The following is a 15,173-nucleotide window of genomic DNA, read 5'->3' as shown; positions in this document are numbered from 1 at the left end:
GTGTGGCAGTGCTGTGGAGATGAATCTGTGCTGCACTTTATGTACATACATGCTCACTAGTGAGGCAGTGCTGTAGAGTCAGTCGCGTAGTCTGTGAAATTGAGGGGTTGGAGGTTTGACTTACCAACTCCACAGCTCTGATCACGATTCACGACGACTGATCTGCTCTATTCTACTCTGTCAATGGGGCATCACTGCCTACATTATGCTGATTGACAGCCAGCTCGGCTACTAAACAAAATCTGTCATCTGTCTTATAAAATAGTGACACAAAATTATAAAAAAAAGTGATTTATTTCAAAGTAGTAAAACATAAAGCTAAATTTAGTATTATATGGACCTTCACAGAAAAATTAGCATGTCAGTTATACTGACTATCAAATGGTGTGTTTTTTTTTTAAAGGGAAGACATTAAGGTTAAATTAGTCCTGCTCCTTTAAAGAGGTTTAAAATAACATTTGATTGCAGCATTTTTGCCCTGTAAAACACTATCAAAAAAGTAATGAAAAACGCCATGAAACACTGTGACTTCAGCCTAAGGCAACATTCTTAGTATGTTTTTGCCCTATGTTTAGTGCACACATCAGGAAATTTCCCACACATGGTAAAAATATTCCTCCACTTATGAGCCACTTCTACTCTCGGCCTTCTGAACTCAGGCAGCATCTACTGCTAAAATCTGTCTTGGGACGCGTTCACGTGGTTGTCTACTTTGGAGTGAAATCGGAACAAAGTACACAGACTGGTCGGTGGCTCTCCCGACCCAAGCATGATAGCTGCATAGAAATGCCTGAAGCCGTCTGACTGCACTCTTAGGCAAAGCAAGACAGAACGCTCTGAGCTAATATATTGTATGAAGAGGGCTAGGAGGACATTGGGGGAGGAGCAATGTAAGAAAACGGGCAAATTATGCTGCAGCTTTTAGTAAAATTTTTTTCACGATTTATTGGTTGAAATTGAATTAAAAAAAACAACTTTGAAATTCACTGATTATTATAATCCTCTCTGTTCACAGATTAACATTTAATTCTTTTTATTGCTCATTGTCTAGGTTAACAGCCACCCATGCAGTCTAGGTGGCTGAACATATGCAGTGTGTACAGGCTGTGTTTTATATAGCTTGTAAGTGCTGCTTTGAAGCTGGCTGAGTGCACTGATAGTCCCGATCCAGCCAGCTTTAATGCAAATGCGCTCCTAATTGCAGCATCAGAAAGCTCACAGTTCAGGCCAGCGATGCTTTTGGGTCTGAACTGTCTCATCAAATTGAAGTGTACCATCACTGTAAAGCAGGAGGCTGGGTCGCAGTGCACTTCAGAAGACAGGTTGAGAAAACCCCTTTATGTCCTGGATTCACAGCAACACAGTTCAGTATCAATATATAATGTCCACCATGCAGCTGTATATGCATATATCCTCCATGCTGATGCTTCTGATGATTTGATTAGAGAGCAGGAATCCCTCATGTTTCTGCTCTGTGTATGCGAGGCATCATAACAACTTGTCTCCACCCACTAGCTCAGAGAGAACTGAAAAATGGCAATGGAGCCCACAGGGATGGAAATTGATTAAAAATGTTGGATATATGCTATGTAATGGCCAGGAATAGTGTTATTCCCCATGTACACACACATACTCTAAAAAGTTACCTGAAATCACAGGTAAGATTTAAAAGTCAATTGAACAGATATGTTTGTTATTAAGTATCTTCATAGCAGATGGGTGAATCATAACAGTATGTAATGTACACTGTTGTGAATTCGCTTTCTGGCCTACCTCTGATTACTGCTGAAGGTGGTGGAGCTGGTCAGGTTGACGGAGGGGTTGCAATTTCTCTTTCTGGGCTCCCTCTGGTGGTTACTGGAGGTAATGGAGCTGATTTGATTAACAGAGGCTTGCCACCTGATAATGATGATGACGATTGGAGATCTGGGGTTTCAGACTGGATTTAAGACAGCCGACTCTCTCTATCCCTGCTGGTGATTTTTTTTCTGCCTCCTGAGGTCTTAGTTTCCAGCTCAGTCCCTGCATGCTCAGCTAAGTGTTCTTTTGCTATTCTGTTCACACTTGATCTGGTTTTGTCTATTTCAGTTTTGTGTGGGTCAGCCAGCTCCGGCTGGGGCTGTGCTGAATCACCATCCATATGTTACTGCTTGTGCCAGTTTGTTTTTGTCCCTTATTAGATTGGCCTCTTTTTGCTCTGCTTTCAGAATATACCAGAGTGCTGATATAGTGGGCGAAGTCGTGCGACTTCAGTATTTTTGCATCAGACATGTTGGACTTTTTGCAGGGTTTATTGCGTGATTGCAGACAGTGTCTTTCCTTTCCTGTCCTGTCTAGTTAGTGTGGGCCCCATCGTTTGCTCAGCCTATTTTCCTACCTGCGTTTGTGTTTTCATCTTGTCTCACTGACAATATATGTTTGGGGGCTATCTATTCCTTTGGGGTCTGCTCTGGGGCAGTTTAGATTTCACCTTTCTTGCTTTAGGCTGAGTTAGTTCTCCAGCTGTGCCGAGGCGTCTAGGATCATCGTAGGCACGCTCCACGGCTACTGCTAGTTGTGTGGATAGGATCAGGGGTCTGCAATCCGCTTAGGTACCAACCTCTCTGGTTTTCTGTGGCTTAGCTTGGGCTTACTCTCCTCCTCGGTGACCCAATCACAACAGTACACATTGGGAGCTTTTCCTAGCAAATACAAAACACGAGCATCGATAAGACAATAGGGCTATAGTCACATTTTTATAATTTAGGACAATGTGCAAGTCAACAGTAGTGATCTTTAAACTGGTGACTACAGGCAGCCAGAGTTTTAAAGGGGTTATCCTGGGCTTTTATTTTGTGTATGTTGCTAAAAACTAATGTATCCTGTACGCTCCCAGTTCAATCAGCGATTTCCCTTGCATCATTTCACCATGTGTTAACCGAGCAGTACCTTCTCTTCTGGTCTGCTCTGCCGGCGGGGTGTCACTGCCATCGCCATGCTGATTGACCGCTCGCTCGTCGCAGTTAGGCACTGGGGAGCAGGCTGTCAATCAGCATGATACTGGCAGAGACGCCCCGATGATGGAGCAGACCAGAAAAGAAGGCACTACTATGAAATGATGCAGGGAAAATCGCTGACTGATCCGGTCGAGAATATCCCATAGAGAACAGGCAGATGCATGCCGGTAAGGAGAGCAGATGCTGTTCTGTTGACGTGATTTCAGTGGAAGCAGGGCAATCGCCCAAGACCGCTCTGAGTCGGCAGAGAATGGCGCAGGATAGGACCGGCAGGTAGTTATTAACCTGCCTGTTATTTTTTGCATAGGGGACTAAGACCTTAGAGTCTTGGAATAACTCCTTTACATGTTAAGTGCCTGCAGAGGATTTGGAGCTTTGGATCAGTAAACAGATATCTATCTCATATAAAGGTATATTTTGAGATTAATTGGTAAGGTTAACTTTTCAAGCCAAGCAGAAAATCTGCAGCGATGCTGTAAAATACTGAAATCCTTTTTGATGCGTGGCAAAAACGCGACTTCTTGGACCAGGTAGAAGGTTTTTGTGATGTTGCTAGAAGCATGGAATAAGGAATGAAGACCACCAGAGGTAACCATCTGTGCCAGCGGTTCATCTCATTCTACACATTACATGGTGAGTTCTACATTATTAGTCTGACTAATAAAAACCTGTAGACACAAAGATGATGATCTCTGATAGCTGTGTAAGCAGAACCCTATAATCAGATACAAGACACAAATGTTCTTGTCGGAGCCTCGCTGTTGGTGCAATTATCCAGTCATAATCGTGGACCACAATGGGGCATTCACTGTGCTTGGAGCATATGTGGGCAGAAGACATGACAGTCCGATGGGTAAAAATAAACATCCTTTGATGTCTCCTCAGATACACAAGGAGGGAATGACCCTTTACCCCTGCTGCGGGTCTGCGTCAATTGCGTTGCATAACGTGTCTTATAGTTGCGGGGGAATAATGGCTCATTGGTCTGATTTCCTTCATTGTCTTGCAGCATGTGTGGAGTGAAAGTGAAGACTGCTTGCCTTTCCTGCAGCTTGCTCAGGATTACATTTCATCTTGTGGGAAGAAAACTCTTCATGAAATACTGGAGAAAGTCTTCAAGTCTTTTAGGCCAGTAAGTCCAATGTGTTGCCCAGTAAAAATAAATGACTGCTCTCTCTGTATTTTATGTGGAAATAATTATTTTTTTATCTAAGTTACTTTATACTTGTACCTTGTGAGAGTAGTCAAAGTCCTCTGCTGATGTCTCTACTTGTCCACAATCCATCATTAATGGGGTATTCCGATCTCCTTCAGATATGTCATTACTTGGATGGAATCTGTCGGCAGCATTTCATCTCCCAAACTATTTCTATGAACTTGTAGCTCTTTCAAAGACAAGTCTAGCAACCATTACGTGGCCAGTTCGCTCCTACATTACTGAGAAATAAGTGTGTCACTCCAGCTCTATTCTGCACGGCTTAACTGACTGGCTCTATGTTGTGTGACTTCGGGCAAAAGAGCCATCAGTCAAGCAGGAGGTGGTGATGCTGGGCGGGAAATAGAGCTGGAGTGACAGAGGCTTCAGATCTACCAATGCCTCTACAGCCTGATTTGCATATCAATTCAAACACTGATTTCTCAGTACCTGAGGAGCGTACTGACCATGTAAAGGTATTACTGGACTTTTCTTTGAAAGAGCTACATGAGCATATAGTTTTCTTTTTGGGAGGAAGGAGGTTGATATCCTGCTGATTGCCTTTAATGATCTCTGGGGGTCCAATCTCTGAGAACAAAGGGGTTTTCAGTCCTGAGTCCTCTTGAGAGGAGCACTCCCTAGCCACCTCCTGCAGTATGTCCCATTTCAGGTGAATAGGAAACAGGGCGGTTACCTGTTTTGCCAGCAACACCCTGTGCAGAGGGAATACTAAAACTGATGCAGTGATGCAGCCTCTTCATTCTCAGGATTGATGGGAGTCCGAGAGATTGTTGCTTATGTGATCATTATGTAATGGTAGATCCTCTACTATAATGGTAATACGCTGCAAAAAACAAACTTCCATGTTCCTTTCTCTTGAATTGCTGTTAGTTTACGTCATGTAACACCAACAGAACATACTTGGGCAACTGCACGTGGGACTTTGTCCCCTTTAACTTTTTATGTATTGAATATGACCCTAACTGGGTCACAGAATAAAATCCTAAATTAAAGTTTAAAGGGGCTGTCTGTTATAGAAAATACATTTTTTTTTTTTTTTTTTTTCAGGCATGGATATATTCAAAAAAAATAATAACCGGATAATATAAAAAAAATGAATGCAAAAATTGCGTACCCACCTTCCCGCTCCCCCGCAGATCTAGCAGATGGCGGCTTATGGAAGCAATTCCTGCTCCATTCAGAAGTCAGCGCCACTGCAGCCTGAGATTGGTACAGTGCCAAGGCTATGCTGGTTGGCATCATTTCTGCCCTTAGAGATTGCAAAAAAAAAAGACACCTATAAATGTCCATTATAAAGAGACCTCTCATCAGGACTCTCATGTTCCTTGTCTTTACTATTTGCCATTGACCAGAATCCATTTGTGATACTTTGATTGTCAGACTAGCCAGGAATTTAATGTGTTTGATTACATAAAGTTTTCCTTAATAACATTTATTTTTGGTTATAGAGAATAATTTTTTAACATGGAGTACTATTTCTAAAAGAAAAACTAGCTGTTTATTACCGTGGTTATCCCCAGTCCCAGGAGTGTGTAGTATTCTGCTCCTCTGATTCGTGCAGCCAATACTGGATCTGTGATTCTCGGCTAGAGATAAAGCCGTATAGATGAAGTGCTTCATCCCTGGCCCTTGTATTAATGTCTGGCTTGGCCGCAGTATGCGAAAGTGCAGAGACTCAGTACTTGAGATGAGGGTTGCTGGATCTTGCCAACACCTTAATGATTATATTGCATTATCCATGAGTAACACAATGACACAGTTTCACTGCCGCTTTGCTCACAATACAGCGAGTCCTGCGCCCTTATTAAGTTACAGGCACGCTGCAGAGCCATGCCTTTTCCTGCAGGCACTATTTTCTTTGTAATAATAATGTAATAATCTTTTTTTTTTTTATATAGCGCTAACATATTCCGCAGCGCTTTACAGTTTGCACACATTACCATCACTGTCCCCAATGGGGCTCACAATCTAAATTCCCTATCTATGTCTTTTGAATGTGGGAGGAAACCCACGCAAACATGGGGAGAACATACAAACTCCTTGCAATTGTTGTCCAGGACTCCAGCACTGCAGTGCTAACCACTGAGCCACCGTGCTGCCATTTGTAGTGAAAAGATGAGCCTTATTTCCTGGCATAACATTGGATGACCAGAAATTAGGGGGATTTGTAGAGCGCCCTTGAAATCCTTAGCTCTCTGTTACAAATTTTCTGTTTAAAATAACCAAAATTGCAGAGGGCTCCTTCTTGGCACCTTTTAATATTTGCTGGGGTCACGGTTCACATGTTAAATTTATTACCTCATTATAAAGGGGCTGAAGAGCTAAATAAAACATACCATAGTTTTTTTTTTTTTTTATTTTATTTTATTTCTCTCCTCCGTTGCAGAGTTATTGGGGTGTAAAGTTTAGGGCGCCCGATGAGCTAATTTCCTATTCAACCATTGGGGAGCTAACATAATTTTTCTCCGGGGGTGTTTACTTTTTTCCCCTGTGCCGGGGCATCCTACCCTGAAACCTGGGACGGTGCCTTAGCATTGTATGTCATTCTGTTAAGGCCCCGTCACACATACAGATGCACCAGCGATCCCGACAACGATACAACCCAGTCAGGATCGCTGGTGCATCACTACATGATCGTTGGTGAGCTGCCCAACAGGCAGCTTCACCAGCGATCAGCACCAGCAAGGATGCTGGCCTCTAAGATAAATATCGGGTTACTAAGCGCGCGCGATGTGTACTCGCGCCGGGAGCTGCCAGCACGCAGGTGTCTAAGGTATACATCAGGTAACTAAGTGACGCGCGCGCTTAGTAACCCGATGTTTACCTTAGAGACCAGCTCTAAGCAGGCGCTGGGAGCCTCGCTGATCGTTGGCTCCCGCTGCCACACGCATCGATGCACGCTGGCCAGCGGGAGACCAGCGATCAAAAAATGGCCCAGGACGATCGAGCACGATCAGCGATACCCAGTGGGGGGGGGCGGTCGCTGATCCCAGTCACACATGGCGATCTCGCTGGCGTGTGTGACGGGGCCTTTACAGCGCAGCTCTCCTCCCGGCACTTGTAATGTCGGTAATCTCCAGGAGTGAGGATGGTACGTATACCCCGACAACCTCTTTAGTGGCTCTCCCTAAATACAAATGATAATTTTATCATCTTTTTTAAAATTTTATGTTAAAATCTAATTTCAAGGAAGCCATACATTCTGTTCTCCAGTCACCTATCTCCCCCCTACACAAGTTCTCGGCTCTCTGGCATTGTGTCTCCTGAAAACAATAGGATATGCCTTTAAAATTCTTACTGCAAATCTTTCCCTCCACCCGACATCTTCTGAGAGAAAGTTAATGGGGGCCCTCTCAATCCATACATGAAAATGGGTAGACTTTATCAGCTTTCATTTAAAGGGCATCAACAAATTTTTGCATGTTTCATACAAATGAAAGTGTGTTGTTGGATAGGTAATCTTCACGATTAATTTGTTACCACCAATACTACAAGACCAATTTTCCATGTTTTCTATATACCCACACCTTGTTGGTAGTCTCCATGTAATATTGTTGTAAAAGGAAAAAAAAAAATCTGTCTTTCACCACATTACTATTTTTTATTTCAAAGATTCTGTCTGCTAGGTTCTTTATTTCTTCACTCTTGAAAACTTTGTTGGGCACAGGAGAGCTATGTTGTAAGCCTAACATACACATTAGATGACTGCTGTCCTATGGTTGTGCCGTCAGCCCCTTCAGCCGTCTCTCCCATACACAGGAGCGTTCGTTCTGCTGAGCGCTCCTGTGTTCTCTATGAGAAAGCCAATGACGGACATCTCTGCTGCCTACTTATCTCTTGGAGAAACAGACATGCCCGATTATCATCTTCCACAATAATTAGTTGGCCAGCACCCCCAGATACATTAGAATGCCTGATGAACCTGTCCATAATCGGCAGGTTAGGCCACCATTAGTCTTTAGACCCAACAATGCTTTTGTTAGTAATGTAGAACGGTATCACAAGTTGCTCCTGGCTGATTTTTTTTAAATTTTTTTTTTATGAGCTATTAATATTATTTGCGTAATGAGTTCTGGTCTCTGATAGATTCCGTTTTTTATTTCCTACAGCTACTCGGTCTCCCAGATGTGGATGACGACACTTTTGAAGAATACAATGCAGACGTGGAGGAGGAGGAACCAGAGGCAGATCACCAGCAGATGGGGGTCAGCCAGCAGTAGAAGACCTAGGCTAATCCCCCTATAGGAAGGAAAACAAACCCAACATAATGTAATAGTAAACACATTTGACAAAAATGCAGAAACCCTCACAGCGAGCAGAGCATCAGGCTTGCCGACAGCAGCGTTTCCATGGGAGTTTTGTTGCTTTCCATCCATTTCCGATTCTAGAGTTTCTATCGTTGTTTTTGAGGTTGTTGGACTCAGTTTGGAATGGATCTGACTAATAGGATTTGTAAGTGACGATTTACTGATTTGATAACAATGGATGGAGAGTTATAAATGTAAGTTGTAAACAAAATGGCCCAAAATTAGTATTTCTGACGGACCTTTGTTTAATGAACATAGCGAGCACTGAATTTTGAGGAAGACCAAATAGAAATCCAATGTCTTGTTTTTTTTTTCCCACAAGTACACATTCCCAGCCCCATAGAGTATAATTTTTTGCGAACGCCATTTTTGGTGATCAAATTTCGATGAAGGAGCAAGGGCGTCACTTAGCCAGGTTACCTAGATGCCCGAACTAAACACTGGGTCAAATTTGGCTAGTCGTTACAGAATGCCTGTGGTCTTACCTTATCAAGAAGCAATAGAAAGCACTGGCGTACCAAGTAATAACTTTTCCCTCTTACATGAGCAATCCAATTCTAAAAAATATTACCATATAAAGTTTATAGCCCCAGAAATGGATTCCTTTAGTAAATACACTTTTTCCTGAGTTTAGAGGTGGTATGGCTTAATAAACTCTCTTGCACTCTACGGCAAGAGACTATTTTATCTAAATGTTATACATCATAGTGGCCAATAAGTAGTCCATCGGATAAATTATTTAATGTATTACCAATGCTGTATACATTATTTATTACTAAAACAGACAATGGTAAAAATATGAGAGCTCTGTAGTTGGAAAAAGTCCTTCCACACTGCAGACGTTCAATATTACTATTAGATTGGTATTTCTCATCTTCTCATCAGAAGTAGACTAGACGGAAATCGCAAACCATACATTTTGGATTTTTTTTTTAATAAAGAACGTCACTTGTGAGAGAGAGAGTCCCACGCTGAATTTTGTTTAATGTACACATATATCCATTCTGCTGTTAAACATCATGGCTTCCTGTGAGTAATGCTATCCCTCCTTAATGTACATGTTACGAGTGGGGCACTGCATTGCACCAGATAAGAGTTGTAGTGATGGTGGACTTCAAGAATAAGGTCATTCTACATTGACGATCTGGGTGCGGACTACGATGTCCAGACCTGAACTCGGCAACCTCGTATGTGCCTATGAAGCTGTTGAGCTTGAGTCAGGAGACCTGTGGCAACCTGGACATTGTGACCTGTACTCGGACCGTGAATATTGGACGTGTAAAACCGGCCTGAGGATTTCGTTCACTCGCCGGTTGTCAGCAGGTTATTCTGCAGACATTCGTGAGATGCTGGTGGCCTCCGCTGGGCTGCATAATTTGCACTGTATTGGTTGAACTGGAATTCATTACACAGAGCAGGAAATATATACCTTGATATATTTAGCAAATGACACTCATTATTAATCTTTCATTGTATTCTATCCAGACACTTTCTGCGACAAGGATCTTGTGACAACCATGTCCAAGTTTGCCATATTAGTATAGCATGCATAGATATCTTGCATTCCAGACTCCTGTTGCTTTTTTTTTTTTTTTTTTTTTGCTAGCGGGGCTGACACCACAAAACATATTTCTACAGTTAAGTGGGGGGGGGGGGGATTATGACCATATTGCATGTAGATCAACTGCATACCCCCACCGTAATAGTAATTTAACATGATACTTTATTTTTAATTTTGTACGATGTACCCTGCAACCTGAAAGCTTCAGTTATTGTCAGAATATGAAGTGAGATGTCTAAAGTGAGCACAGATCAGAAATTTAAAACGGTAATTTAGCAACTTTTGTAAAATAAGACTAGTAAGTTGTAAGATAAGTTCACATCTTAAGTCTTTAAAGGCAATTTGCGTAAATGGGTGCCTCTTCTGACCGCCATAAACTTAATTTGTAAACTATCTATAGGACTTCATCTACTTGTTGTATGCCAAAGGTTTTCTTTTGGTATACACCATGCATTGACCTAATCCAGCTGTAGATTATTATGCAATAGCATACAAGAAAAAATACTTTTTTTTTCCCCCTTCTCCTTTGTACTAGCTTATGCCATTGTATGCCTGTATAATGGTATAGGGTGCAGCCATTTATTGCAGATAAATCCCTCTGCAGTATATCTTCAAAAGAAGGCACAATGGGGTACGCTGCAATACCGGAAACCTCCCATGAACAAGAGTGGCGCAATTTCTTGAAACAACCTTTAACTTTGTGGAACTTCTTTAATAAAAAGTTGATTTAAATTGCGTAATGATGATGATGACTTATGTAAGAGTTCTCCATCTAAATGTAATTCTAGAAAAAAAGTTAACACCTTCTAAGATGGGGAATCGTTTGGCTTGACGGCTGCCGAGCTGCATTATGTCAGCGCGGCGTTAGATCGGCTGTAAGCTGGGCTGGTTGTCTGGTTGCTATTACACATTGCTTAACAACATGACCGTCAAGTATCTTGTTTGTCAGATCCCCCTCCCCCCCCCCCCAGTCTTCATTTTGAGGAATAAATGTAGAACAGGTTATAGAAATCACAAGAAAACTTGCCCCAGACTCTTAAGTATTTCTGACAAACGTACAAACTTTTTAGAAAAAAATCTATTCAAGCCGAGCACCTCTTTGAAATGGCAGAATTCAGTAAATGCAGTAATTTGATAGCAGTAAGTGACAGTTGCTGTCATATTCATTGCAATAACTCTATCTGGAAGTGTAACCAGTGCAAGCGGGCAGATACTCCTCCTTATTGCGGTTCATATCACCTTCCATATGTTGGATAGTTACAGCCGTCTATCTGATCCCCCCTCCTAATTTCCCTGCTACGTTCATCTTCACAGTATTCTACTGCCACAGTAGTGGGACTTTCTTGACTCAGTAGAGAAACTACACTGGCAAGGAGATCAGTCTGTGAAGAATTGCCTAGAATGCAGAAGGAAGATATTGTAAGTTCAAAATGGGTCAGGGAAGCTTAAAGAGATTTTTCCACCACCTTGTTAAAAAAAAAAAAGTTACTTACCCCTCCGGAACACCTCCATTTCTGCACCGCTGCTTTGATAGTCTCTGCCAGAGCTTGAAGGAATGGCGCCTTGTCTGTAGAGCCACCTGATTGTTGATTCCACCGATTGCAGGATCCCCTCTTCTAGCAGAGTGACATCTGGTCATTCGATGTAGCTAAACCATGGCCGGTGGTCAGTGGCCGAAAAAATTAGATGTTGTCAATTCTAGTTTTGATGGAGACCACCAGAGTGGAGGGAGTTTAGGGAGAGTTAAGAGTTCTTACGGTATTTTATTTCTTTTATAAAGATCTCATCTCTGGGAAGTTTTTATAAAGTGATGGAAAACTGTCTTAATGGAGTATATGGCAGACTTATTGCTGTAATATCTGCCTGCTTTGCCTTTTCGATAAAAACGTAAAATTTAATTCCAGAAGTCCTGCATGAGAAATAGTGCAGAAATTTGTGGTCCAAAGCCTAATCACATGTTGCGCATCAGATCTTCTGGTCTGTTCTTCTCTTATACATGATCTTATCCTCCTGATGAGACAGTTATGTCAGCCGGAATTATTAGAATTTGAATATTGAAAAGATTTGCGCAAATGGAGTAGAATATAGCTGATCTGGGAATCATGTGTTGCTAAAAGTGTATTCCGTTATCCTCCATTCAGTCCACTTACTATTAAGTCATTACTTTCTGAAATTTGCTTTCTGGCTCATCCACTCTACTAAAGAAGCCATAGGCCAATAACCGGATCAGTCTGACCAATTGCCAGAACACATTTGACTACTCATCTTCACATACGGACTGACACTTGGTACCAGACAAATGCCAATATCCGCTCAGATCTTCCATCTCGTCTTCAGTGTCATTGTTCTGTGCGGCTGACGCTTCCCGCAGTCTAGAATAAGTTGACATAGTAAAGACTATTTAAATCAGATGTTTATTTTAAATCTTTGAAATACAAAGTAGGGTGGGATTGGCTACTGTTATGTGTGTGTGTAATAACCGGAGAGGTTGACTTTTGAGGTCTTTGCGGACCTTTTTAATTTATTTTTAAGTATTCTTTTTATTCTACAAAATGTGTACATGCTCATTGAAATGATTCAGATTTGTAGTGCCTCTCCAAGGTTAACAACACGTTCATATCCATGTTAAAGTTAAAGGGACACTACACCCAAAATATGTTGGGGCTACCTTTTGGCTGAGTTGTTTTGAAATATTATTTAATATTGCATTGTAATATTCTGAACGTTGTATATTTAAGGGGTATGTCTACTTTGTAAAAGCCCGTCTCCATTTACATAGAACTTGGCTAAATAATAAATGGACCATCTTTGGTAAACACATCCTGTTACTTTTAAAGGAAATCCGTCAGCAGGTTTGAGCCTAGAACTGGAAAGAATGGGTGTAGAAGTTTAAATATTGCTTTGTTTATGTTCATACTTAACATACAATTTACACAAAGATACGTTTAAACTGTTTTTTTTACGTCTATCTAGCACTGGCGACATTTATGACTTATAGATTTCTTTGTAAGTTATCTAACTTGGTTCTTTATCCATCTTTATAAATTGGGCTAGCTTATTGGCATATACGGCGGGTTCAATTATAAACTGCTGATGGACTGCCTTTCACATCTATAAACTGTATTATAGTCAAGAGCTGCATTCATAATTCTGCATGGGTGAAATAGAAATATCTCATCGTTCATTGTTGGTGCACATTTTGCGCGGAGCTTGCGCTGAAAATTGGAAAGCATCATGATTGTACCAAACAAAGTATAGTTCCCACATACCTGAAAATTAAACTGTCGCACTGCTGTATGGGAGTTCGGCCATGCTGTTAGACCAGCTTGCTGGCTGTCTCCTGAAACAACCTGTAGAACTGTGAATGCAGCTGCAACTATGGATCACTACAAGAAAAAAAAAAATATATAAGGATGTTAGCCAGTGAACATACCCTTACATACCCTTTGATAATATAGTTGCTGAAACAATGGCACAGTAGGCAGCCATTATGTTCACTTAAAGGGAATCTGTCACCCCTTTTTTCGAATATGAGCTGCCAGCACCGACATCAGGGGCTTATCTACAGCATTCTGTAATGGTCCGGTCCGATGGGTGTTGCGGTCCGGTGCCTCCCATCTTCATAGGATGCCGTCCTCTTCTTTCCTTCCTGTCGTGGCTCCTGCGCAGGCGCACTGCTCTGCCCTGTTGAGGGCAGGGCAGAGTCCTGCAGTGCGCAGGCGCAGGACCTCTGACCTCTCCCGGCGCCTCAACAGGGCAGAGCAGTGCGCCTGCGCAGGAGCCACGACAGGAAGGAAAGAAGAGGACGGCATCCTATAAAGATGGGAGGCGCCGGACCAGACCGCCACACTTTTCGGACCGAACCGCCCCCCCGGTGAGTATAATCAAATTCTTTTTTTCTTCTCTTTCAGGTTACATCGGGGGCTTATCTACAGCATTACAGAATGCTGTAGATAAGCCCCTAATGTCGGTGCTGGCATCTCATATTCAAAAAATGGGGTGACAGATGCCCTTTAAGTTGGTTTCTTGGTTGCAGATGCCCGAACAAGGCAGAATATTGCATGTTATTCAGACATAAGTGAGCCTATCCCCCCAGTTTGGGTGTATTTTTCCTTTTACAAGCCTACTGTATTCATAGCTCAACACCATATCAAGATTTGCATTGTTTCCAAAGTTGCTTCCAACAACTTAATCTTTTGTGTAAGTTACCAAGCTGTATGTAAAACAAAAAAAAAAACAAAAAAAATGCTTTGTATTTCATGTAGACAAAGGTTTGTGGTGGCATTGCATGTAAAAGATGTTTGCTTCTATCTGTGGACTGGGGTCTTGGTTAATAAATCATCTACACTGACAAAAGTGTCATGTCTGTCATTTCAAACAACAGATTAAATTTCATGGTAGCATTGTCTGCTATTTAAACTAATCAAACTTTTTACATTCTCTTATGTTGCATTTTTATGTTGAATCTATTTTATTGAAAACAAATAGACAAACAAAGTACAAGACAACAAACAGTGTACACCAAGGCACATGAAGCCATATTATAGACATTCACTTATAAGGACGAGATATCTTCTGGTGCCACGGCACATGACTCCCCTGTGGGATAAAAAAACGGTGCATATTCATCAGTATAGTTGTATACCAGAGGACATACGTATGTCATCCCGTGGTTTGGTATTCTTAACTATACATACATTTGTTATATATTATCGCGTATTCAGGTATCAACGGAAGAGATGTCACGCCGCCCTGTGTTTCTTTCGGGATATCAACAACATTAATAAAAGAGTAGTAACTGCGAGCGTGTTAAACAAAGTCTCCATGTAACCAGCAGAGGTGTACGTCAAGGAACAGTAAAGGAAACGTAAGAAAGGGAAATAAGAAACTCAAAGAAAGCGTGATGGGGAGAGGAAAGAAAAAGGGGGGAGGGGGTGAGCGGACCTCGGACCTCCAAGTCGACCTTTAATTTGCTCCCTCGACCAAGCGAGGTAATTCGGGAGTTTCCTTGAATAGTATCCAAGGCTGCCACACACGGATCATGCGGGTACTGTCTCCCTCCATTTCGGCCATTAATTCCTCCATACGAAAGA

The 15,173-nt window shown here is 41.9% G+C and overlaps 1 protein-coding gene across 1 annotated transcript in view; it reads left to right on the top strand.

Annotated features, from left to right (window-relative positions):
• The window catches only part of MTURN (maturin, neural progenitor differentiation regulator homolog), a 32,051-nt gene extending 17,615 nt beyond the window's left edge, over positions 1-14,436 (top strand). Inside the window, exons 2-3 of the mRNA XM_073569170.1 lie at positions 4,006-4,128; positions 8,322-14,436. Coding sequence (XP_073425271.1) covers positions 4,006-4,128; positions 8,322-8,432 — 234 coding nt within the window. The 3' untranslated portion in view covers positions 8,433-14,436. The remainder of the gene's footprint in view (positions 1-4,005; positions 4,129-8,321) is intronic.
• The last annotated feature ends 737 nt before the right edge of the window (positions 14,437-15,173 follow it).

Source organism: Dendrobates tinctorius, unplaced genomic scaffold (assembly GCF_039654945.1).
Source record: "Dendrobates tinctorius isolate UK_male_01 unplaced genomic scaffold, ASM3965494v1 ptg000005l, whole genome shotgun sequence".
Classification (NCBI taxonomy): Eukaryota; Metazoa; Chordata; class Amphibia; order Anura; family Dendrobatidae; genus Dendrobates; species Dendrobates tinctorius.
The sequence above is the reverse complement of the archived record's forward strand: the minus strand, read 5'-3'. Positions and strand labels throughout refer to the sequence as shown.